General features: G+C 39.4%; 1 protein-coding gene across 1 annotated transcript; it reads left to right on the top strand.

Annotated features, from left to right (window-relative positions):
- Positions 1–1,805: 1,805 nt before the first annotated feature.
- Positions 1,806–27,745, top strand: kctd16a (potassium channel tetramerization domain containing 16a). The gene is made up of 2 exons (XM_026918864.3): positions 1,806–3,076; positions 26,328–27,745. The coding sequence occupies exons 1-2, from the start codon at positions 2,278–2,280 to the stop codon at positions 26,780–26,782; spliced, it is 1,254 nt and encodes a 417-aa protein (XP_026774665.1). The 5' UTR covers positions 1,806–2,277; the 3' UTR covers positions 26,783–27,745.

Below are 27,745 nucleotides of genomic sequence, written 5' to 3'. Positions count from 1 at the left end.
TTCAAAAGGGATAACAGCCAGGTTTCGCTGTTAGCTCCAAAAAACTCCCACAAAAGAACAAGAGCTTCTTTTCTCATTCACCATTTTGGAATGATGTCTTTTTAATGAGAAATCTAATGCAGAATTAGTGGAGACAGCAGACATTGGACTTCCTGAATGCAATGCAGCTATATGACACAGTTTCCTCAAGAGAATCCACTCGGCTAGTTGGCAATATACTGCATGATGAGTGTGATGTTGCTGACGGCAGTATTAGCATGAAAGTTGATGCTCTGGAAGCTGATCTGTTTGAGCAGAGTGTACTTTTTGAGAGAGCTGGACAGATTAAAAGACTAAAGCGCTGCTGCAGCGCTCTCTTTATGTAGAGATGTAGTAAGAGCTAAACCCCACTGGTAACAATATTAGCAAGTTGTGATTACAGAATAATAATAATAATGTCATTGAAAATCACATGATAATTGTAAAGATCAATTTGCCAAGTTACTCAGGGTGGATTTTTCATTTAAGGCTTTGTATTTAGCTGATGAGTCGATTTAAGTGATTAGAATGAATCAAAGGTTTTCTTGGAATGTATGTTCCTTGTGAAATGTATAGTCAGCAGTTTTGGTGTAGTTTATCCTGATTACAGAACCTGAGGTGCCACAGAGCCCAGAGTTTCTCCTCTGAGCAGATATTTTATTGACAGCTACTAGAATGTGAGGAGAATGTGCCAGTTACACAAAAAGCATTATTACTGAGGCACACCTATGGAAGAAATGTTTATCTAAAGGCTGATGTATAAGTGCAAGAAAATGGAAAATTCACCATTTATAAGAACTACTATAAGATTATAGGAAATGATGCCTACTTTGAAAACAACAACAACCACGAAAAAAAAAAAAAAAACAGTCATTAAGAGTTTGGAAGCCACAGCCACATGTGCAGCATTAAATGAATTAAAACTAATACCTCTGCTGACTTTGCAGCTTTTCATTACCCTGGTAGAAACAAGATTTCAAACTGTTTTATCTGGTTTCTCATTTACATTTTAGAACACAACCTGACCTCTACAAAACAGTGCATATTAGGAGGAAAGACAGGCGCAAAGATGCATTTTGACAGCATGTGTGAATCAAACTACTCCCCCCAGTTCATGCAGGTGTCACAGTCCTTGACTCATATCTAAGGCCAACTCAAAAACGTTATTGTAAAATTCGCTAGTCACTGTGCATTACATTTGTCTAAACTCAGAAATGATCACAATGAGGAATAATGCAGTTTGAGATCAGGGTTTTAATTACATTCATTCATTCATCTTCAGTCACAGTGGATCCAAAGCCTATTCCATGAGGAATCCACCCGGGATGGGACGCCCATTCATCGCAGGACAGCCTGCACACACAGATTCATACACTCATTCACACCTAGGGGCAATGTAGCCTTACTAATTTCCACCTACTATCCTGCTTTTGGTAGGTGGAAGGAAACCAGAGAACGTAGAGGAAACCCACACGGACTGGGGGAGAACGTGTGAAACCCCACCCGAACGCAGGATGGAACCCTGGAGCTGAGTTGGCAACACTTCCTGCTGCATCATTTTGTTATTTATTTATTTATTTAAAAAATATGAAATTCGTTGGAATGGATTTGCTCTTTGATTTGCTTACACAACCTGCATTTACATACGAGCTCTTAATGTTCATGGGGTGCGCATGCGCTGTTTGCATGCGCTGTCATTCTCCTTTAAGATGATGTAAGGCTTCACTCCCTGAGAACGGTCTCCCTCCCTGCACTGCTGTAGCAACATCATCATCCATCCAGTCCCCGGGGCGAGCGCACTGATCATGCACAGTCGACTGAGCTCAACTTCTAACTGCTCCCTGCAACACACACACACACATACACACACACACACACACACGCGCGCGCGCACAGGCTCTTTTCTAACGGAACTGATAGCACACATTAGAGCAGATGTGCTCTCAGATGAAATGTCAGTAAATCTGTAGGCTGAAAGGCGCGTTTTGGGAACAAGTTGGAGGCTGAGTGGTATAATTCCCAGCAGGACTTTGCAGCACTTTTTGAAAAGCTGAAGGAGATACAGGTAAATACCTTGCACTGAGTGTGTGTTTTGCACTGAGTGATTGTGTCCTGGAGTGTGCAGGGATTTAGTAGTTTCCAGGCTCGTGGCGTTACTGTGATGTCTCGTTCGCACTGCGCCGCTTTGCGCTTCGCCTTTCATAAACCTCTACTAAGCAAAACTTTGTGACTTTGTGATCCGTGTCACATCGCATCAAAATGGCACTGACTGAAAACTGTAGGATTTATCAGGCTCCCAAAGACAGTGGCTCGACCCAAACTTCCGATGTCATAGAGCTGAATGTGGGTGGCCAGGTGTACTACACCCGGCGCGCCACCCTCACCAGCATGCCCAACTCTTTACTGGCCAAAATGTTTTCATCCAAAAAGGAGCCATCAGGGGACATGGCCCGAGACACGAGAGGAAGATGCTTCATTGATAGGGATGGATTTTTGTTTCGATACGTGCTGGACTACTTGCGAGACAAGCACGTCGTCCTTCCAGATCACTTCCCGGAAAGAGGGCGGCTCAAGCGCGAGGCTGAGTACTTCCAGCTTCCCGAGCTGGTCAAGATCCTCACCCCTGATGACCTTAAGCGACCAAATCATGATGAATACCCTCACAGTGATTTAGATGATGTATCTCAAGGCAGCGATCAGAGGTCGTACCCGTCATCCCACAGGCGCTACGGGTTCATCACGGTCGCATCCGCGCGCGAAGCGTGCGTCTCAGACGTGAAAGGCACCAGACTGCCCAAACTTTTCGTCTGCGGAAGGGTCGCCCTGGCTAAAGAAGTCTTCGGAGAGGCTTTAAGGGAAAGCAGGGATCCTGAGCGGCCTCCTGAGCGCTACACGTCCCGGTTCGTCCTCACTTTCGGCCACGCGGAGAGGGCGTTTGACCTGCTTGCGGAGAGCGGCTTCCGGCTGGTGGCGTGCAGCTCGGCGCTCACCTCTCCCCTTTACGCAGCGCACTCGGACGACAGGCAGTGGTGCAAGTGCACAGAGTACGTCTTCTACCGTAAGTCTCTGGGCAGGGGAATTCTCCATTTCTTTTTTAAAGCATCATCATCATCATCATCATCATCATCATCATCGTCCAGCCAGAGTTGCAGATGCAGATTTGCATTGCATGCTCCCAATCCAATTAAAACCTACAAATCTACCAAATGAAAGCCCATCTACTCAACCTGGGTTCAATTTCCCATAGGTATCATTAAGCTAAGATCAACTTAACTGTGACAGTGTTGTTTGAATCAAGCAACATCAATAAATTTTTTTTTTAATATGTCTTAATATGACCGCTAACCTGTAAGCACTGAAGAAGAAATGTCCAGAGACATCCATTATTGAGCCATAATTCAAACTGGCCCATAAAAAGCATGTTGTTATTGGTTAAACTCCCAGGACCCATCAGTGGGTCCAGACTCACACTCCTTACTCTCATAACCACATTTCTTTCTTATAGATTAACAACCTTAATAATAATCTAAAGGCTAGATTCAGTCCTGGACGTCCTTAGACTGGCTGATATTAAGTTTGACATTTTGTGTACAATCACACTACTTTTAAACGTCTATGTGTCCCATTCAAGTCTGGGGAAAATGTCTGTTCATGTACTGTAAATGCCTTTGAGCTTGGGAACCCCACCCTAAACCTAGTCTTACTGTTCCTAACATCCTATCTTAAAGTTGTTTGAACAAATTTTCACACATGACTCCATGTTGATCTACTAACCAAAGTCCATTTTTAAATCCAAGTGTAATTGGGAAACATCCCACATTAGAGAGGAAACTAGCAACACAGTCCCTGAGCTCATATGATTCAGAGCACAGCATTTTCCCAAATCCCAGTACTGGAAACCCCATGCTTCATATGCTTTTGTATTTCCACACATCTAATTCAGCCTGTGATCAACACATCTAATTCAGCCTGTGATCTAATTAACAAGGCTTTAATGAATGAGGCAGGTGTGTTAGACCAGTGGACATGCAAGTACACACATTTGCAGAGAATTGGGTCAATTTCTCTGCCTACATTTGTATTTTAATTATACAGCCACATCTGATTCAACCCCTGATCTAATTATCAAGCCTTTCAGCAAATGAGGCAGGTGTGTGTGAACCGGGGAAATCCATAAACGTGCAGAGCTTGTTGTCTCCAGGGCTGGGATTGGGAACCACTGATGTGGAGAAGCAAAGCTTGAGCTCTAAACAGCCCTGACTGGTGCTGAAGGTTTTGAAAGTGCTGCCAGTTCAGACCACTCGGGGGCACACTGTAATAATCAGCACATCTTTATTAGGAGTTTGCCCTGCCCTAGGCCATCCATGTCTGTGATAAAAGAACAATAACGTTTAGAGTGCTCAGAGGTTTTTTTTTTTTTTTAATGCAGAATAAGTCTAGTAATGAAGTTAATAAAAAATGTATTTTAAAATATGGGATTACATCATTTGGTATTCTGGAAATTCTGTATATTTCAAAAACTGAGGAGAACACAAAGCACAGTAATCAGACAGAGATGATGCAGATGCTGAAATGCCTGTAATTACTTCTTTGGACAGATAAGCAGACCATGATATTAATATTTCAGTACCTCATTTGGTTAGTTAGGCCTCCCTTTTTTGTTCCTGTCTATTTATTTGTTTTCCCAGGTTGAGGTTTCTCTAAATGAGGCATTAGATGTATCAGTAGCTCATGGACACACACACAGTAGTGATGCACCATCACCTGCCTTCATTAGTGGCTAATCTGGCTTGTCTCTGATTTAGCTGAGCGACGTTGCAGCATATGGCCAATTAAAAAGCATTTTGTAGGTAATTGTGAATGAGTCCCCTTGATAATTATGATGAAAAAAGTTGGATTGCGGGACCAGGCAATCAGAGGACAGGTCGGGCATTTGGAGCAAATAGGACATATGGTTCGTTAATGATTTGCACTGTGTACTTAGTATAATTACCGCAGTAAACAAAGTTTTGGACTTGAATAGAAAACAAAACTGAGTGAAATCCAGACAGGCAAAGACTTCAAGACAGCATCTAATTAGAACAGCATATATCCTACTAAATCCTGCAGAAAGTCCTCCTTTTTAGGGAAAAGTAAAGCAAGCCAGGTTTTCCTGACAATTAACTGCTGTTGCCTCAAAGTCATTTATGGGGTTTGTTACAAGTATGGCATCAAAGTCTATTTGTGGCTTAGTTGAGAAATAGGCCTAAAGAGAGAGTCTGTACAGAGAGTCTACAGAGAATCTACAGAGAGAGTCTACAGAGTCTGTACAGAGAGTTTATACAGAGAATCTACAGAGAGAGTCTACAGAGTCTGTACAGAGAGTTTATACAGAGAATCTACAGAGAGAGTCTTTAGAGTCTGTACAGAGAGTTTATACAGAGAATCTACAGAGAGAGTCTTTAGAGTCTGTACAGAGAGTTTATACAGAGAATCTACAGAGAGAGTCTTTAGAGTCTGTACAGAGAGTTTATACAGAGAATCTACAGAGAGAGTCTTTAGAGTCTGTACAGAGAATCTACAGAGAGAGTCTTTAGAGTCTGTACAGAGTTTATACAGAGAATCTACTGAGAGAGTCTTTAGAGTCTGTACAGAGAGTCTATATAGAGAATCTACAGAGAGAGTCTTTAGAGTCTGTACAGAGTTTATACAGAGAATCTACTGAGAGAGTCTTTAGAGTCTGTACAGAGAGTTTATACAGAGAATCTGCAGAGAGAGTCTTTAGAGTCTGTAGAGAGTTTATACAGAGAATCTACAGAGAGAGTCTTTAGAGTCTGTACAGAGAGTTTATACAGAGAATCTACAGAGAGAGTCTTTAGAGTCTGTACAGAGAGTTTATACAGAGAATCTACAGAGAGAGTCTTTAGAGTTTGTACAGAGAGTTTATACAGAGAATCTACAGAGAGAGTCTTTAGAGTCTGTACAGAGAGTTTATACAGAGAACCTACAGAGAGAGTCTTTAGAGTCTGTACAGAGAATCTACAGAGAGAGTCTTTAGAGTCTGTACAGAGAGTTTATACAGAGAATCTACTGAGAGAGTCTTTAGAGTCTGTACAGAGAGTCTGTACAGAGAATCTGCAGAGAGAGTCTTTAGAGTCTGTACAGAGAGTTTATACAGAGAATCTACTGAGAGAGTCTCTACAGAGAGTCTGTATAGTCTATACAGAGAGTCCATACAGTGATTATCTACAGAGAGTCCATAGAGTCTATACAGAGAGTCCATACAGTGATTATCTACAGAGTGTATAGAATCCATACAGAGAGTCCACACAGTGATTATCTACAGAGTGTATAGAAGCCATACAGAGAGTCCACACAGTGATTATCTACAGAGTGTATAGAGTCCATACAGAGAGTCCATACAGTGATTATTTATAGAGTCTATTGAGTCAGGGGCACAGTGGCTTAGTGGAGAGTACTGTTGCCTTGTACCAGGGTTAGGGGTTCAAACCCCATCTCTGCCCTGTGTGCTCGGAGTTTGCATGTTCTTGCTGCGCTTCGGGGGTTTCCTCCGGGTATGAAGTTTTTTCTTTATTGGAATGGACTTTGGAAAATGTAGATGTGCAGAAATAGTAATAGCACCATCTATAGCAAATAGTGCAAACAAAGGTTCTTTTAAATAAAGGATATTTAAATATATTATATTAAAAAAATATTGTTTGCACTATTTGCTGTTGGTGCTGTTACTATTTTTGCAAAACTTAGTGAACCCTTCTCCTCGACAGAGTAAATGCCTTTTGCGACATGAAATGCCACCACAACTGTCAAATTAGTCTTCTCACCTGCAAGTTCCTTCCCCGTTAACAGTGTGACGTCACATCAACATGGCTGCACAGCATCAGAAATAAACAAAGAAATACTTCTTACCTTTAAATCAATTACACTGTGTATACAAGTATTAGCTTTAGATCAAACAACATACAGATATTTTCACTTGTTAAATCTAATCATTGACTATACAGTTTGCTGTTTGAGGAGGACAATATACATCACTTAGCTGGCTAGCCTGTCTACAAAGAATCTACAAAGAGAGTCTGTACAGATGCTATATAATGTCTATATAATGAGACTATATAATGACTATAGAGGTGGTTTATAGAGACAATCAATACAGACAGGTCTATACAGTGTCTATACAGAGTTTATAGAGAGAGAGACTATACTGTGAGTCTATACAAAGTCCCTTGTTTGTCCTGAACAGTTAAACTGCCTGCTGGTCTTCAGAAAAATCTTTCAGGTCCCACAAATTCTTTGGTTTTCCAGCATTGTTGTGTATTTGAACCCTTTCCAACAATGACTGTATGATTTTGAGATCCATCTTTTCACACTGAGGACAACTGAGGGACTCATATGCAACTATTACAGAAGGTTCAAACACTCACAGATGCTCCAGAAGGAAAAAACATGCATTAAGAGCCGGGGGGTGAAAACTTTTGAACAGAATGGAGATGTGTACATTTTTCTTATTTTGCCTAAATATCGTATTTTTTCACTTAGTACTGCCCTTCAGAGGCTACAGAAGATAGTTACATGTTTCCCAGAAGACAAAATAAGTTAAATTTACCCTGATCTTCAAATTCAAAAAGTTTTCACCCCCCGGCTCTTAATGCATGTTTTTTCCTTCTGGAGCATCAGTGAGCGTTGCATATGAGTCCCTCAGTTGTCCTCAGTGTGAAAAGATGGATCTCAAAATCATACAGTCATTGTTTAACTGTTTAACAGCAGGCAGTTTAACTGTTCAGGACAAACAAGGGACTCTTGAACAACTATCAGTAAACAAAAAAACACAGCTGTGGATCATTCAGGTAACAACACAGTATTAAGAATCAAGGGGATGTAAACTTTTGAACGGGGTCATTTTTATAAATTCAACTATTATTTTCTCTTGTGGACTATATATAAACATCTTTTATGTGAAATATCTTATTCAGGTCAGCACTAAATAAACAATAACATAATATATATATATATATATATATATATATATATATACACACACAGTACTGTGCAAAAGTCTTAGGCACATGCAAAGAAATGCTGTAGAGCAAAGATGCCTTCAAAATAAGGAAATTAAATGTTTCTACATAAAAAAAAATACTACAAACAGCAGTAAACAGTAATAAATGAAATAAGGTCGATATTTGGTGTGACGATCCTTCGCTTTAAAAAAAATAGTAGTCTCAGGTACAGTTTGTGCAGTTTTATAAGGAAATTAGCTGTAAGTTTTACTGAGCATCTTGCAGAACCAGCCATAGTTCTTCTGGAGAGTTTGACTGTCACACTTGCTTCTTATTTTTGCAGCAAAACCCAGCAGCCTTCATTATGGTTTTTTTGTCTGAAAAGTGTCTCTTATGTAATATGCTGCTTTCTTTACTGACATACAAACATTTTTCTGTAACATTTAATTTTGTGCTGGAAAATGAATGTTTGGAATCTAAAATGTTTTTGTACTGAATCAATAATGTAGAAGTCATAAAATAAAAATCTATAACAAGGTTTATACTAAAAAAATAGGGTGTCTAAGACTTTTGCACAGTACTATATATATACAGGCCTATTGGCCTGTAACAGTGGATCAATACTGGATCTCACATTTTTTCTGATCTGATCTACTGACATATTTTATGCCGTGATCATGTGTGATAGTTACCATGGACATGACCACAGGATAAAACCTTCCTTACATACAACATGAGTAAATCACAACGCATTTTATTTCCGAAATGTTCTGGAAGAAACAAGCTCTACGTTTTTGCTTGAAAACAGCTGAGTGTGGGGGGAGGGGACGTACATGACGTGATGTTATTGGTCAATATTATTTGTTTCCTGCCCACACGTCCATTGTGACATAGTTAAATATCAGATGATCCATTTCCATCTTATTATTATACTTATAGCAAAACTATTATGTTGATTGAGTACTAATGCACTAAATGCACTAATCCATTATTAAAATGATACCCAAAATGATATCATAACTCAGAGAGTGATATCTGATACTGTTCCAATAATGACATTCAACAAAAAGATTGTTATGTCAAAGTTATGTGAAATGTCACAGGTGTGATGGCAGCAGGCTTTAGGAAAGTTTGCGTCCTGTGTTCCTGAAAAGATCTGTGTTATGTCAGTTGACATCACACACTTACAAAGCACGTCAGTGGACTGGAAAATATACAAAATCTGTCCTGGTTTTTAATCCAATTCTTGGTATCAGATTATTTATAGAGGCAGACAAAAGTCACTGTATTTTGAAAAAAGATAGTGAAACAATATCTGTTTTGTCTTTGTGGTGAATGATAGTGATGGCCAGCTTGGGCTTTAATGAACATTGCCATCACAGCTGTGGCATTTTAGATTATTTGGCAGTAAAGTCTTTTCTCAGTCACTGTGACGGTGTCAGTATCAGTTTAGTATAAGGTGGGATCCTTTACCCACTCAGACATTAAGAGCCAGGATGTTTCTCTAATCTAAAATGCTATGTGGCACTCTCCAGAAATCCTCAAATCTTACAGCATTGTGAAGGAGCCTCTTGTTCTTATTCTTAATATCCATGCCGTCATCTGACCACAACCCTTGTGTGTAAAGTCAGTCGGTCAGTAGAGTTTGTTGGCACTTGATTTAAGCACTCCAGTGAAGTGCAGCTGTTCGTTTAACTGACTTCAGTGCCTCATTTTAGCTTAAACAGGTGCTGTCTTACCACAGCATTATCTAAAGGGGACAAACTGATTGATAATTTCTTAATTGTGGAGACATGAGGAGGGAGTCAGTGGTGGCTGCATATGTCTCTCTCTCTCTCTCTCTCTCTCTCTCTCTCTCTCTCTGTGTAGGGATTTGCCGCAGGTTGTGCTTGACATTTTCTTCTTTTATTTATACGCATTTGACCAACCATTGAGTTGAGGTTTTGATGCAGAATTAATTAACAGACACGATCTGTACTTGAAAATTTAATCACAGTCTGTTATTTTTTATGAGAAGCAGAGTGCTTTGCATAAGAGTCACTGGGTTCATCAATACATCTCACACCCACGCCCATGCATCATGTGTCATTTTTGTGTAAAAAAAGACCTGATTAAAAAAACATGTTAGTAATTAGTGTATATGTTTCATGTTATAATGGAAGTAGTGAGTTTAAAGCAGGTACTTTTTGGTATGGATTACGCAAACTAAACTATAAATTTGGGGCTGAAGCAGCTCAATGACTTTGGACTCAGGGTTCAAATCCCAGTCAGGCCATCAAGGAATATTAACATGGATATGAAAGACTGCAGGAATTGATGCCCTTGCCTTTCATCTTTGCACAGCCCATAAACGTGACTTCAGGCAATTTCGGTGCTCAGCAGGTGTTGCTTCTTGTTCCTTCCTCCATGGTATGTGTAAATTAGAATACACTTTCTGTCCACTTCCCCGATTAAACTGTTGATATAAGAGAATCTGTGCAAATCTTTGGTCTATTTATATGTCTTTTGTAGGCCAATGTAAATTGAGGCCTGAAACTATTCCTTGTTTAAACACAATTATCCCTAGGAGGCTTTTAATATCAGTTGGCATTACTCATTGCTGGTGATGAATGAGCTTAACCTGATTTCTTTACTCATTAAAGACTGGAGCCTTATAGCTAATTATCTTGTGGGTCTGCTTGAATGCTCTCTAATTAAAATGCTATCAGATGATTATGAATATTACGTTCACTTTAATGCACTAGAGGATTCAAAATGATAATCAATGACACATTTTGGGTCATAAAGCAGAACCATGGATTAAATTGATCAGGCAAAGCTTTTCCGAACCACTAAACTCATGTGGGACCATTAAGGATTTTTAAAACCATTTTATTAGACATTATATTGCTGATAGTATTCTCATTTGTTATGAAACACAACATCTTTCAAACGTCTCCTCCCAGGATTACCTGAGGCATGTTTTTTTGTGGCAAATTGGGCTAGTTTTGGAACAAGGTTGTGGGTAGAATAGGCAAGTCAAATAATTTGAATTAAATCTAATCAATCCCTGCAAACACAGGCAAACATAGGTAAAGAGTAGGTGCACCATATCTACAATGTACAGAACCATTTCTATTGTAGTGGGAACTATACAGATATTGCAGTGATTACATTGTCTAAAGCTGAGAAAAATATTGCAATCTGGGAAAAATATTGCAAAGATTGGGAGAGATGAACATACCAGGCAACAACTAAAATGCATATTGTGTATACTGCAAATCAGAAATATGCAAAATGGTGACCTTGTTTCCCTCACAAAGACCGAGAAACACAAGAAAAATGTGTCTCCTTTTTCCAATGGCAGAAATTTTTGGGCTAGTTTTAGGTTTTTGGTATGTTTTTTTGAGATGTAGTTGGGCTGTGGCTGTGTGGTTTCCTAAGCTTGAACATGAGAACTGACCAGTTCATAATCATTTTAACCAGCAAAATTTGTCCTGACACAAATGCATCTAGAGAATCAGTTCATACCTGACAAGTACATTTTGTTACCTTAGCTTAAATATCATGGTAGCAATTGAGACACCAAGCGTTATTAGCTAACTAGCTTGTAGCAGCATTTCTCTGTAACGTTAGAAAGATAAATAAAACAGCACAGCCTACAGCTTTACCAAAGACTTTCTGCTAGCATTAAACAACAGGGTAGAAACCATTGACCATTGCATTTAGAAGGCCTCATTCTGAAATTAATGCCCTCTTAGTGTCAAACTGTTCTTTAAATGCTAACAGTGTACAAAATGCTAGCAAGCTATCTAGCACCAGGAAGCTTAGCTAGCTACCTAGGACACTGTCACATTCACTATAGCTAAGAGCAAAGTATAAAAGTCACTATAATCCAGTTTGTAACTACAGATAACATGCTCAGTCAACAAAAAAAAAGATAATACAAATATAAATATGATTTCCATGTATGATATTCAGGACAACAACAGTGCCCTGTTGTCTGTTACTGTGTTGGTGGCCACTTTGCAGTCTTTCATTTTTCAGAATTAAAATGCAAGATGCAGGACACAAGCAGTAAAGCATGTATGTAGCATACATTTATTTTGTAAAGAAGTGCAAGGAAATCATCCAGAAAGTGTGAAGAAACTGCTGAATATTTATACAAACCCAGCATGCTTGTCCACTGTTCTTTTGATGTGACAGGAATGTCAAAGCAGTCACTGTCACACTGTTTCCACACTAGTGAAGTGAGGAAAGCAGTTAGGGAACAACAAATTAGGACCACACTGCTGAATCCATTTTTTCTTTTTAGCAGAAAAGTGTACAAGGCTTGTCAAAATAGAATGCATGCCAAGACTGAGGGAGAGAGATGGAAATGAGGAGACAGGGATGGAGAGAAGACTGAGGGAGAGATGGAAATGAGGAGACAGGGATGGAGAGAAAGAAAGAAAGAAAGAAAGAAAGAAGGAAAGAGAGAGAAATAGATTGCACTGGCTACTTCCACTCCGAGCTCTAATGCGGAATCACAGTTTTCATTATAGCCCAGAATGCAGTGATTTGCAGCCATAATGGAGTCTGTGCAACGGCAAACAAGGCGGCGACAGCTGGCTGGCTGGAGAAAATCAATCCTATCAGCGTAACGGGGACTGAGGCAGGACTGGAGGTGGATGGTGTGAAGTAAATAGCATGCGGCTTGGGCCATCACTGGTTAACTGGGATAACAACATAGCAGAAAGCAGATAAAGCACATAACCTCGCTCTGCACGTTAATAGTATCCACGCTTCAGAACCTTATGAATCTGCTGCTGCTCTGACAAATGCGACAGTGTGTTGGCACTGATGTAAGTCTTGTGACTAGGCTTAGAGTCAGAACCATAATGGGTTTAATTGGCTTCACACTAGGAATTTCACTTGGCAGCTCCTCATATTGGGTGTAAGAGATCTTATGTGGCACAACAGAGATGAATGCACTTTTGTTAACATTTTATCCGTTAACGTTTGGCAACTCTTTTCAGGGGAAAGTAGCTAATGCACGCTGAAAAAGTCAGTAGACTAATGTGCATATTCATGACATCGTCAAGATCATTTGTACATGAAAAATGTTACATGCAGAAGGACGATTTTCTGAAGACATGTAATACGTATTTACAGAATACTATACTTTCTATCATGAATGAGACAAAATGAAGCAGTGGTAGTGAGTTGGTCATTGGGAGCAATGGTGATCAGTGATTGGTCCTCGGGAGCAGTGGTAATCAGTGATTGGTTGTTGGGAAGAATGAAGGTCAGTGATTAGTCGTTGGGAACAATGGTGATCAGTGATTGGTCATTGGAAGCAATGGTGATCAGTGATTGGTCATTGGAAGCAATGGTGATCAGTGATTGGTCATTGGGAACGTTGGCTCACGCAAGCACAACTCACTCAGGCTTTACACACTGGTGGTAAGTCGAATGAACCTGCTTTCTCACCTTGTATAACCAGCAGCTCTGAAGTGACCCGCAGAGTCATATTGAGTGCAGGACAGTTGCCAGCATCTGCTCAAAAAGTCACTAGATCTGTCACTAGGAGCCGAAAAAGTGGGTAATATATGTAGCTAAGCTGCCAACATTGAATTTTACCTGACATACTGTGTTCTACCAAAAGACACTCAAACTTCTTGCATTCATAGCTCATAAAACATTAGAATGATTTTTTATGAAATGTTTTAGAAAGCTGCTTTGTTTACCCAGGTTGTTATCTGGATAACATCATATTTGTGTCCAATTTGAGTGACAGTTTCACAGTGATGGTCACAGACTTGCTAGTAAAGTAAAAACAATACCATTCAAGTGAAAACAATGCCATTCAAGTAAAAACAATGCCATTCTAAAAAACAATGCCACCGAGCCACAATGCCAATGACGCTGAATGATGACATTACCACCCCTAAGCTACTACTATTTATTTACTTACTATTTATGTGAAGTTTCGCATGTGTTCCCCATGTCAGTATGGGTTTCCTCCAGATACTCCAGTATTCAAGGTGTGAATGTGTGCGTGAGCCTGGAATCCCCTCAAGGGTGTATTCCTTGTGCACTGGCCTTGTGCCCAGGGTTCCCAGGATGGGCTCCTGGGGATGAATGAATGACATGTCTTTTTTAAATATCAAGAGAGACAGCATCATATTAAAAAATTGTTTTGTTTAATACTCAATGGCAGAACTGCCCCATTAAGTTTTTAACATAGTTTTCAATCACGGTTTTCTTTATGGACTTAAAAAATCATGTGCACATAAAAAATCATGGCTGGCATCAATTACAGTGAAAATGTTCAAACTTGTTATTTTATTGAAAACGCAATAAGAACCGAAACCACTGAGCCAAGGCCAACACAGCTGTCTTACATTCACAGATAAATCTGCTACTTGATTTGTTGTGATGCATGCAGTGTATTTGTTTTTAATTGTTCACTCCTCAGACGCATTATGTCAGTCAAATTCTCGGCAGTTTCCATGTTAAGAAAACTTTGATCGCAGATGCCATGTTGGAGGCACTTTGATCGCAGATGCCACTTGGGGTCTATGAAATAAACTGTGATGGATATGTAAGGCTTGAACATATTCATGCTGGACCAGTTGTACATGGTTAGGAAGTGACGTCTACTTTCCTCATCAATCCGAGTGAAATCTATTGTAGTAAATCGTAATGGCGGATCTCTCAAAAATACTAATGGTCAATGAGCACACCTTTAAAAGAAGGTTTCTCATACATCCATCAGATAATGGCAGGTTTTATCTGTCTTTACCTGCCTTTATCTGTCGATGGCCTAAACTTAGACCTGCGTTACATTGTAAATTCAGCAGGATGATGAACTCTGAGTAAAGATTTGTCTTATTTTCTTTATGATCGTGGAGCTGGGAGTCAGCAGTGCTACCCATTTTGCCAGCATGTCACCCAGGCTACTTTTTATAATGTTTATTTAAATCTTCCTTGTTTCTCATTTGTACATTATATTAATCAAAACTTTTTATTGGCTTGTTTTTATGCAACATTGTATTGGAATTGACCACATACTTTACACATAGTGCGTAATCTTTGTCAGTTTGCATTTTCTATTGCCTGATCTTTCAGGTTTTATGGCGAGTACATGTTTTGAATGAGTGTGGCCTTTTGAACAAAACTGAGAGCTGTACTCTAGAAACAGTGTAAACTACATGCATCAGGAAAATCAAGTTAAACACCGGTTTGAATATAGGGAAACTTTAACTCAGTATCTACTGAGATATGTTTTAAACTGACCAGGTCTGAATATGAAGACAAACTCTAAAACTAAAAGTGATGTAGACTTGTGATGCTGAACATAGCCATTGGGGTACAGGTAACCTGGTAAGACAGCCTGAACAGATGAAGGGATCCAAGCTTGCATCATTTCTACAACTACAGTTCATTGTGTGATGTGTGTCAATAGCACTGGTGTAGTTTTTCTGGTGTCACCCATTTAAAGCCAAAAATTCACTTCTGACATCAAACACCGTGTTCTGGTGGGATTTACATGTGGATCTGTGGTAGTTACATCATTTGCTACTCTGTGGTTTTATTTTCATCCAGACTGGCCGTGTCTGTGTTTTTCTTCCTCCCTTCTCTGAGAAAATTCCAGTCTGAATTACCTACTGTTTTTTTCAACAACTCAAAAGCGATTGGATCATTTTAGTCCCATCTGGATAATCACCCGTAATTTTACAGGCAGGTGCAAGTGAAAAAATTAGATTCTTATTTTGGCTGTTTCTACCTGCTGTATTTAGTCATCAATTTAGAGAAAATATTTCTGGCACTCATGCAATGATAGATGTTCAGTAAGATTCTAAAACCATAGTTTTAATTATTATCACTATATCTATGAACTATCTTCACTGGGGGCTTCTTAGAAACAAGGTCATCAAAAAAAGGCCCAAAACTTGATTAATGCCACACTTTATATTAGAATATGCTACAATATTATGATAATAGAAGTGAATTCATGTTCCAAAAATGTGAACATATCACCATATGCAATGCAGAAACTGTGTGAATGTGAATTATGGAGGAGATGTGTGAATAATTTACTATAGATGTTCTCCTCAGAAACTAAACCCATCCTGATAGAGCTTAAGGATATGGTATTAGCTAGTTTACTTGAAAATACGGCCATATAAAGGGAGCACGGTGGCTTAGTTGTTAGCATAGTTTCCTCGCACCTCCAGGGTTGGGGTTCGAATCCCGTCTCTGCCCTGTGTACGTTTCTGGGGGTTTCCTCCAGGTATTCTGGTTTCCTCCCTGGTCCAAATTGCATTGTAGGCTGATTGGCATTTCCAGATTGTCCGTGGTGTGTGAGTGTGTGTGCGATTGTGCCCTGCTATGGGTTGGCACCCCATCCAGGGTGTCCCCTGCCCTGTGCCCTGAGTCCCCTGGGATAGGCTCCAGGTTACCCTGCAACCCTGTATAGGATAAGTGGTACAGAGAATGGATGGATGGATGATATATAAAATTGAGAAGTTTAGGACTGACTATTAGAATGGAATTTTCTGCAGTTTCTTACATTATAGAGCTAATGTGCTTCCTCTCCCCACTTCACTGTCTTTATATTGTTCACTGATAGCAGAGTGTCAAGCTTTCTATCTCTTCATAAAATTTATTATGGCTCTGCAGGCTGTCTCGTCAGGCTGGATGTCCTATTACACTTCATCAGCATTTTGCGAGATGTCGTGACTATTAGGACACAATCCAGACTCTCCAATCTGTCTCTGTGCTGGTCGTATTCACAGGCAGTAGATGGTCACACTTGTCAGCATCATTATGAAGATGAAATTATCACAGAGGGAAAATGCCAGGAGAGACTCGTCTTCCTACTAGGACAACGAGTGCTTATTAAGTCCGAACCGGCCGGACTCTTTTTCACCCCTTTTCATTTTAAATCGGGTTTTCGAATCTTTTCAGATTATTACGCTTGATTAGAAATGTGATTGAAGGAACAATGGGCTACAATTTGAACCACTTTCTAAAAATCATCACCACATTATTCTGAGTGATTATAACAGCCTGGATGATGATCCTGATGCTACACGGGGGTCATGGCGGGCCTCGTTCTGCTTACCGCCCGAGCTCACTGCAGTGACTGTTAGATATTGGGTTTCTGTGCCAGTAAGGACGAGTTATCAGTGGTGCACTGCCTCCTTCTCCAAGGACAGACTGGCCTAATTTCAGCACTAACCTGAAGATAAAGAATAGCATAGCTGAAGGCAGGTTCATCATAACCCTGTAAACTTCCTGTCAGTGGGTTCAGACTTACATTCCTCACTTGTAATTACATACCTTTCCTATGAGATTCAAGGCAAAGGAGTTACTGAATAATATGCTTAAAAATGAATACCTGAATAATGAGACAGGAGTTTAAGGGTTAACGTTAACTTGTGTGGCATGCGAGAAGCAAAGCACACTCACAGAAAAGCAAATTGCATACAGTGTCTGTGTTGCTGATTTGATCTGCAGATTGTTGGCAGGGCGTCGAATGGCGCACGCAGCCAAGATTCATCAAAGCTGCTTTCAACAAGCCAGCTTTTAGTGTCCTGAAACCATTAGCTGTCTGCGCTGCTTGCATCATGTTGCGTCCTTTTTCTCCACGCAGCAGTGCAACTCCTCTCCTGCATCTTCTAAAACAGGAAAATGCCCGGACCATTCTAGGATCTGGGTGTGGCTTCCTAAATCCATTATAGCCCAATAAAAACTAGCAGGGAGAGTATCATGAGCATTCTCTCTATTATATTACTCCGGTTATGATTTCTGGAAACTGGGCCATGCCTAGGCTCAGAATTCAGGCTTGGGTTACAGCTAGCATTCAGGTTTTGAAGTCTGCTTTCATTCTGAGCAATTAGAAACTTTTAAATCTCTTGTGAATTTATTTTTTATGTTTGAAGTCTGTACATTTGGATTCTTTGGCAGTCTCAGCGTGAATGTATGTAGTGCAGATAGAAATTTAGGCTGCTGCAAAATAGTGTTTGGGAAAAAAAACGGAGTGCAATCAGTAAGCAAGGCATAGATGAAATGTTATCCTAATTAAATCAATATATCAAATATTAACCAAATATTATAATGTAATGTTAATCTTCAGTAATTGAGGTATATGTTAATGTGTTGATTTAAATTTTATTTTGATACCTATTTATTTTGTTTTATTTTGTTTATTTTTATTTATTCCACAGCGCTGTTGAATTTTTGAATCTGACTGATCAGAAGGCATTGATTCATTTTCTATGACAGCAGCTCTATCAGTAGCTCTGCAAGGCAAATCACAGGTTTATATTAATGCACACATTCTAATATGTTATCGTTTCTACAGTAACAGCTTAGGGACGTGTATTGTGAATGCTAGTGAACACAGACTAAAAATATGTGTAATTGTTAATTAATAAGTTTTCTGTGATTTTTTAGCATTTATGGAAGGAGTCTCCAGTGTCAGCTGGTAAAGCTGTAACTTTAAGTTTTGTGACACGGGAGTGTCTTCAGCACAGGGTGCTTAGTGCTGAGAGGTTTCTCAGTAACATGATGTTAGTAAATGGTGTTTTTTGTCTTATTAAATTTAAGAGAGTGAAAAAAGAGAGGCTGGTGAGGGAACAACTGATTATAGCTGTTATAACGTAAGTGATAGCAGGGACTAGCTTGATTCACAGACGTTCCACAACATTAAACACAATTATAAACGGATCAAATGTATGTGTTGACCTTTAATATTGGAAGATAATCAACTCTGGGGTGGTAACAGTAACTCCGCTTCACATTCAGGCTGCATCACACCACCCTGTCCTTCACACTCTCAAGTGTTTTATTTTATTATGTCAGGTTGTAAATGTCTTCGAAAAGCAACAATTTATTTTTCATTTTAGTTCATTCTGAACAGAAACCATATGCTCCAGCATTCCACGCCCCTCTCTTTAGATGGAAACCAGATAGAATGAATTTAAAGAATGGTTAATAACGTTCTTTACATACTATGCTTATTGGAAGTAGGGTATAAATAAAATCACACAGCGCATTTAGTCAGAAACATGTTCACAGATCAAACTAGAAGCATCATTCTACCTTGCACTGTGATTTATAATTAGCAGAATTGTGGGAAAACCTGGCTATAGTGGTTATCAAATTCCATATCTTCCTGTAGCCAGTCATGCAAGAATGATGAATTCTAGACAGGAATTTAGGCTTACTGGGAAAATGTTTAGGTTCAGGTTATAGTTTCTTGAAATCACACTGGAATGGAAAAATAATGTTATTAACCAATTAAGTGCTTTTTAAAATTAAAATCTCACTCTGCAACAGTTTAGAGTGATTTTGATTCAGGTGTGTTTGATTATGTTCTTTGAAGAATTTGGTTCATTTTTCGTCTTTTGTTTTTATTCCATTTTACAATTGCAGTCCCTGTGGAAATGGAAAAAAAAAGTTTAATAAATTATTTAAAAATATATATATTATGAGTCTTTATGAGCATGCTGGTCACTTTGGTAGTATAATGTTGCTTTTTCTTCTGAAAGCACTCCCTGGATCAAAGCTGCAGAGAACAGAAAGGAGAACGTCTATTTATATCTGAGTGAAATTGATGGTTGTTATTGGCAGGGTGTTCTCCCTGCAGGGGGGAGACAGAGGCAGAGACCCAGTGTGTGTGTATATGTGTGTGTGGGGCCTGCGCTGTGCTCCATAAACGCCTGCAGAGTTGTGACTGGTGTGATTGGTGGACCTGTCAGAAATGAAAGCCTGGAGCCACATCTAGCGAGAGCTGTGGATATTCGATCATCTCTAATACTGTTTTTAGGTTGAGCTGGTGTGATCTAGGTGTTATTCCCCTCATGTCTGGGCAGTAACAGAATACCAGTAACAGGATTATGAATTTTGAATTTCTAAAAAGGCACAGGCAAGAGGCTTTAGTTACTGGAAAAGCCCCAGCAATCAGATTAGAGGTGCTTGGTGATCGTTGTGGGATTACATTTAAATAAATAGAAACAGAAATAGAGAATAGACAGAATGCATAATAAAATAAAATGAAATCCTTTTTAGACTGTCACAGGCTGCCATTTCAGTAAGGTCAGGAGTCGACTGTATTGAAGTGCATTCTTTCTGAAAGCTGCCTACTCAGATCTGTGAACAATAAGAGGGAAATTTTGTTGAGTGAAAGTAGTTTTGACCATTAAGTAGAGAGATGTTCTCATTCTGAAGTAATATATTTCATACTGTCAGTTAATTATATGTTCCAATCATTTCTTAAAAATTCATATTACCTGGAAAATGGCTTTGTTGTTTGTACCATAGTGTAGACCAGGAAGGCAATTCTTAAAACAGCAAATGACCATCATTAGGCAGCGGCTTCCTGTTAACCAGCAAGATTAAAGTCAGAAATACTGGATCAAACAAATTTGCTTTACGAATGACAAAAAAAACACATAGCTTATATGTTTCAAGATTTTTCTCATACTGCTATAGCTAACAGAAACAGGTGAGCCTTCACTTTCAGTTTATTCCTAAATTATTTAATTTAGTATAAACCCAACAGTGAAGAAGTTTGCAAAATAGCAAGTTAACAAAATTAACATAAAAGCCCACACTAGTCTAATCATTCTTGTTGTTTAAGGGTTAGTCTAGTACAGTCTAAATCTGATGCAGTTACGAATATTCATTCATGTTCACTAACAGCTTTATCCTGGTCAGGGTTATGGTGGATCTGTAGTGGATCTGGAGCCTACACAGGGTGCGAGGTGGGAATACACTATGGATGGGAGGCCGGTTCATTACAGGCCACCGTTCACACACAGTCACACATAAGGGCAATGTAAAGTAGCCAATCCACCTACTGTCATGGTTCTGAGAGGCGTAAGGAAACCGGAGAGCAAGGAGGAATCCCACACAGAAACAGGACGAGCATGTGAAACTCTACACAGACAGTAACCTGATCTCAGGATCGAACCAGGGACCCTGGAGCTGTGAGGCGGCAACGTGACCTACTCTCTGCTCTCCGCTCTCCGCTCTCAGCCTCTTAAGTACATTTTTTAATTTTGAATTTTTAATTAATTTTCTGATGCAAATAACTACACTACGTACTTCATGGCAAAACATAACACAGTTAGAAATTGTTCATTGTTTGAAGGTGTCGATGGAGAATAATGAAAAAAAATATCAGATTGCACAGCCATGTCATTATATTAGCGAACTCTTTGGGAGAGACCCTGCAGCCCTATCAGGGTGGGATTAGTTTCACAGGGTGACATTGATAATAACGTCTCCTCCTTTATAAAATTCATGCGTCCAGATGGCAATTAAATGAATGCAGGAGGGCCAAGTTTATTTCAGGTTGTTTTGTCTACAATCCCAGATGAATGCATCTCACTTGGTTATATGATCATGTTTATATTTATTTGCCAGAAGCTAATGTTAGATAATTAATGAACTTACGGAGATGCAACAGTGAAATATTGCCTTGTATTGTGGCTTTTGTGAATATAAAGTAATTTTATACCTGTAGCTGACATTATAATAGCCTCTTTAATCAGCCTGTAGGTCGTACTCTTCTGATTGATTTTATTTTCTTCCTCCTGCTAATGGGCTCTGAATACAGGCAGTATGGAGAAGAGGCTTTACGATCCATACCAAGTAAGATGTTGTATGCAAGTAGCAGCGGTGAAAAAACTTTTTAGCAATGAGAGGCAGTGCCAAAGTTACAGCATCTGGAAATGTGCCACAGTTAAAGTGTTACAGCTTTTCACTCTGCATTGCACTTAATCCATTAGACCCCATACAGCCAGGTCGTCCATTTTCTCGAATCTCTCCTTTCAGACTGAGGGAGAATATTGACCTAAAAGTTGGCTGCTCTTAAAACCATTCCTTACAACTTTAGTGATAAACTGTAGCATTAAATCCCAAACCTTAATTGGAAATTCATTTGATCCAGTGACACTGATTAAACAAAGTATTTGTCTGTTAACCGTTAAGGCATGGCACTAAAGGTTAATAGGGTAATTTTTAAAAAGATAGATATAACAGTCAGTATTGGCCTGGTGAATGCTGATATTCTTACAAGTATTTTTTTATTGGAACTTTTTTCTAAAAATGTATATTTATTTATGCAAATGATGCTCCATTTGAAACTTAATAAAACCAAAAATCTAGTCTTTTGATGTTGTTAGAATGAAAAAATATATTTCACTATGAAGAAGCTCTCAAGAGAAGGACCCTCATTGTTTAACCAAGAAGACACTATGCACTGTTATAAAACAATATTTTATGCCATGTTAAAGTATAACATCAATCCAACTATAATCAACATTTTGGGAAATTCCTCTCTGATTTAAGGATAGGAATGAACATGTAACATTTCTTTAATGAAACAGATTTTTGCTTCGGAATATAGGAAAAATCTTTAATACTTTAAGAAAAATCTTTTTTAAAACACAATGTAGTTTAACGTGTTTCCAATAGAGTTCCACTCTAGTTAGTAATTTTACTAAAAGAAATTGACATGTATATCATAATGACATGTAAATGGGCATAAATCATGGTTTTCAGGGATTTATGACATGAAGTCATTTTGGCAAGTTAAAGCATTCTACGTAGTTTCAGATAATGCAGATGTCATGAGTGAGTGGACAAAAAAAAATAAATACAATTTTTGCTGAGTTAACTATTTTTATCACTACAGTTCATGAGAAGATGCTATAGATCCAAAAATCATCTCTCTACCTGTAGTGCCTTAATTAATTACCATCCTGGTTAACATCCCTAATTTAGACTGAATACTTACAGTGTATCATTGATATATTTTTGAAGTAGAAATGCAGGCCCAGCTTCTCTGTAGTGATTTCATGTGTGTCATAAAGAGAGCTTTTTCATCTCAGCTCAGTAGTCTTGCACCTTCGTGTTTGAATGTGTCTGAGGCATTAAGAGCAGGTTGCAAGCAGAGAGATGCAGAAAGAGAGAGTGGTGGTGCTGGTAATGGGAGTGGAGGTTGGGGTGGCATAAATGAGAACAAATATCTCCTGTGTCACGATTGTCTGAGCCCAATCTCTCTGCCAACTGCATCTCATCAGCTCTTTAAGTGATTCCTCTGAATGCTCACATAGAGAAACTAAATTAGGTCCAGAGACAAGCCCGTGCTCTAATGGGTCTGCAATACGATCCGGACAGCTGAGTCAGAGAGAGAGAGAGAGAGAGAGAGAGAGAGAGAGATAATCATAATAAACAGAGTAAATGTAATCAGTGATTGGGCTTAGTGATACTGCAACAATCATCTGTATAATTATAATGAATTGATTATATAAATGCACTTCCAAAGTATACTCAATAAACTACCCTGAATATTTGCTGAATGAAGCCATTTTAGATAATCCGTATATTTGCTGTTGAAAGCCAATTTCAGATTACCCATAAGGCATCTGCTAGTTTTTTACTATACCTTGGAGAATATAATACCTTCCATATTTAATAAAACTGTATATTAAACAATATTAGAAGCTATAATGCGATGCACATCGGTCAGCAAAAATGCATAGCTGGCAGCATATGGTGCAGAATGACGCTTATCAGTATGAGATGTATGTGAATGGTTTTGAAATTCCGCATTTGGGGAAAAAAAGAGAAATCTAGGAAGCCTCTGCTGCACTCCAGTTGGGCATGGGGGCCTGAATTGTCAAGTCGTTCGATGCAGTGCTCATTTCCCTGCTGCAGAATGAAAGTTTTATAATCTTTTTCGCTGGGCTTGGCTCAAGTCCTAGACTGGAAATCCCGATGGGCCGCACCAACCGCTCAGAAACAATGCGCACAGCCTGAACCCTTTCCAGCAGACCGCTCCACTCGGAGGGTGTGAGAGAAGCTGGCTCAACACATATAGTGAGAGAGATAGTGAGGGAGTGAATGGAGGCTGATCTAATTTCTGCGAAGTGAAATTGCTCCACAGCTTCCTTTGCACTTGCTCTTATAGATTAGCCATTAGGAAGCTGATTCTACCGCTCCCTCTACCATTTTTTCCCAGCCCAGGGCAATCACAGAGCCGTCCTTCAGCTCATTATTGCACTTGGTACCAAGAGAACACTGCCCCATCCCACACTCCAGCACTTTTTGATTGAACTTGGGTTATTATGAGCTCCGACAGGACAGCTGATGGATTGTGGTCCAAATCAGCGGATAATCTTTGAGGGCACAGCACTGTGTAACAGGACACAGTATGGTGTAATGGGAGACAAACCCAGAAACATGAAAAGGAGAAAACAAGAAATAAGAAACCCCTGGGGAAGGTGTATCAGATTTATTTTATTGAGCTTCTATCCAGGAGATAAGGTCTTTGTGTGCTTTAAAACTCAGTGAGGACCCATGAGGGGTGGACTATAAAAGGGCAGAGAACACACACATATGCTCACACACTTTTTGTGTGTCTGTATGATGTCTAGATATGTTATAGCTTTAGAGATAAGCATACCATCTATAGATCTTACTGTTAATAGAATGTGGTTTGTACTTCTGCCAAGGTCAACTGTAAAAAAAAAAAAATCATTTAAGCCATTAGAGATGAGGTTACAACTGGATGGCTTTGTAATGATTAGTAATAGCATTTCCATATGGCTTCATATCATAACATACACTCTAAAAATTATCCCATCTAACACCCTGGATTGTTTTATCATTCTATGTGGGACACTACAACAGAATTAATAGCCCATGTTTAGAAAGCTAGAAATGTTAGCCATCACCAGAACACTCAATGAGCCCATTTTTCCCCAGAGTGTAAGGTTTCCAAGGCATTTTTAATAAGTGAGCTGTGATTTGTTGTACACACAATCGTTTGTTTTCTAGTGCAGTGGGAGAACCTAAGAAAGTGGAATTCCCTACTCCCAGGGGTCCGTGAACCATAGCCAAGGGGTCTGTGATTTTTTAAAAATTTTGTCACAGTGTTATATATTTATCATTGAGTTCTTATAGCTCTTATAGTTATTAGCCTCTTGCAACCCTCAGTAACTAAAAAAAGCAGCCTATAAATAACATTAACTTGAGTCTAATGTGTTCAGTGAGTGGAAAGTTCAGGAACAGAAAGTCCCCTGGTTCTAATAAGTAGACAAAATATTATTGTATGCATTCAAATAATGTTCAGGAAATAAAACTGTACTGTCCCTCTGGAGGACCCTATAACAGAGGGGTTTTAGGGTTCCAGGTAAAGCCCTTTAGAAAGCTCAAAGAGTACAACATAAGTCTGTTGGTCTCTGATGGTGATGTGACAATAAGCTAATTTCTAAGAATGATTTAATGAACTTAATGGATCTGTAATCTGATCATGTATAATGATCCTGAGCTTTATTCGGTCTGCTAGGAAACAGGAAAGCGCTGCCAAATATATATATAAAAAAATCAATAATACAGCTGACTACAGGCTTATTGAATCCTGGATCTTTAACTTTAACATGTTGGACTTTTGAGAATTATTACATCTTGATGGGAAAATGTTTAATGGAAACCATTAGACTGACCTACACTAGGGAGTGAAGCAAAAATTCCATTTTCTTCATCAGCATGGGAGCGCAATACGGGATTTGCCAATTTGTCACTAAGTACATTGAAGACTAAGTTACTGTCAAACAAAGAATGAAGATTTTGGTGTTCTGATATTAGTGATCATATCTCATATCTTCGTTCATTCGTTCAACTCTGCCTGCACTGATACACACCTGTCTAACTGAACACAAAAGGTATCTGATGCTCACCGTTATCATTGACAAGCCTTAGACCCTTTGTGACCGAACCTAAGCTTTTATCCCTAAACACAAAACAAAATCAATCCTATTAAAGTTCAAACTGTGATTTAAATGTTGATTCCCCACAGTATGACACTGATAAGGTCAGATGTGTAGTGCAACCTTTCAGTGCTAAGTGATTGGTTTAACCACCCTGTATGCATGCTGATGTGTTGGGCTGAATGTTAATGCCTTGTGTGTATGAGACTTATTTTTTGTTGGATTAAATGCTGAATTTTGAATGGCATACCATAAAGCTAGGAACGAGCAGTAATGAAATGCATCATTGGAATCAGAGAGGCAGCTGGATTGTAACTGTCTGCTAATGGTATCATAAAACTTTTCACTGTTTTGTCTGAACACGGTGACCTTTGTTATAGAGTTGCATGCATCCACTTAGGAACGAGTCCTCTGCAAGATGACACCAAATCTGCACCTGAGGGGCCTTGATTTGCAATTGATCTTCATGCAGTAATTATGGACTTGATGGCTGATATATCTCAAACAAGCATGTCTTGATTGCTCCAGAGCTTTTCTGTCTTTTCTGTATGCTTTCCAGGTGGGCCATCAGCTTGGTCGTCCTCTCACTGCGAGTGCTGCTGCAAGAGCCAGAAGAGTGAGAGAGAGGGTGAGAGTGGCACGTCCTTCAACGAGCTCTCCACATCCTGCTCCGAGACCCAATCGGAGGCCAGCTCCCCCCAGGAGACAGTGATCGCCCGTCCCGTCTCCCAGCAACACCACCACATCCAGACTCTGGAGCGTACCGTGAAGAAAGGACCAGCCCAGGCGATGCAGACGGAGACGCGTCGGAGGACGGAGCTTTTGCGCACTCGCACCACAGGTCCCCGTGACCACATGACTCCATCCAAGAGGAAACCTGCTAAGGAGAAGCTAACGCCAGAGCAGGAGCTTCAGAAATGCATCCAGGACTTCCGACGCATTCGGATTCCTGAGCGCTTCCCGGACAGGAAGAACACGTGGCAGTCTGATCTCCTGAGGAAGTATCACCTGTGAAGCGAGACTGAAGGAAGGAGTAGGAAGAGAAGGAAGAAGGAGCAAGGAGGAACACAATCTACCTATCAGTGCTTAAGATCTCACTTCGATTTGCACTTCACTTGAGCACAATCTCTTGGTCTAATCTTTGAGCAAGTCGCATAATGCACAGCAAAAGATGCAGTTAACCTTGAGTGACTTGTACAGGTTCTGTTACAAAGCACAATTACCCAAGCTGCAAATCAATTTCACAGTGTCTAAATGAACCAGCCTTGTAAAGGACACCGTGGAATGGGTTGGACATGCACTAAATGAGCACCCATCAACATGTTATCAACACACGCAGAGCACTGCACGAATCAGATACTTCTGCCTGTAGTCTCGAGCACAGGATTTATGCGTGAACGGGGAACAAAAAGCACAAAATAATTCAGTGTCAAAGTTGTTTGGATTGTATGTTAACACAAATCTCTCCCCTTTTGCAATTTTTGTTTGCTTATGACCAACATTCCCTGTTCCCAGTGCATGCTTAGGCATTACAATTGCAATATAGAATAATTGCCTCAACTCCTTTGGATTAGTGCTATATATTATGCCCTGCATAATTCGCTGACGTTTAGTAAAAAACATAAACATCACATCCAAATGAAAATGTATCTGAAACAATAGAGCAGCACAGATTTGCTAGATTGTTTTCTTGTCGTGAACATTTTTGTCCAGATTATTATTTGTAGTATATCTGATCTGGTTTTGCCTCGGGTGTATGAAGAATCCCTTATTGTGAATGTGCAATGATTTATTAAATGAACTGAGTTTAAATGCAATTCTTTTTATTTGACTGGCTGTGTATGTCCATAATATTCCAATGTGTAGCAGAGTAAGATTTCACATTGCATTTGGAAAAGGCACAGCTTTCAAGTCAATCACAGGCTTGAACAGAACAAACCAGTAGCCAATTGTACTTATTTGTATCAAATGAAGAAA

The sequence above is a fragment of the Pangasianodon hypophthalmus genome, chromosome 9 (assembly GCF_027358585.1).
Source record: "Pangasianodon hypophthalmus isolate fPanHyp1 chromosome 9, fPanHyp1.pri, whole genome shotgun sequence".
Classification (NCBI taxonomy): Eukaryota; Metazoa; Chordata; class Actinopteri; order Siluriformes; family Pangasiidae; genus Pangasianodon; species Pangasianodon hypophthalmus.
Note: the sequence above shows the minus strand (reverse complement) of the source record. Positions and strands in the feature narration are given on the sequence as shown.

What these genes read in the sequence shown, in the direction of transcription:
- kctd16a (XM_026918864.3), top strand. Translation starts at nt 2,278, where the DNA reads ATGGCACTGACTGAAAACTGTAGGATTTATCAGGCTCCCAAAGACAGT. An exon ending in CACAGAGTACGTCTTCTACC is followed by an intron (nt 3,077 to 26,327) that starts GTAAGTCTCTGG and finishes TATGCTTTCCAG; the next exon opens with GTGGGCCATCAGCTTGGTCG.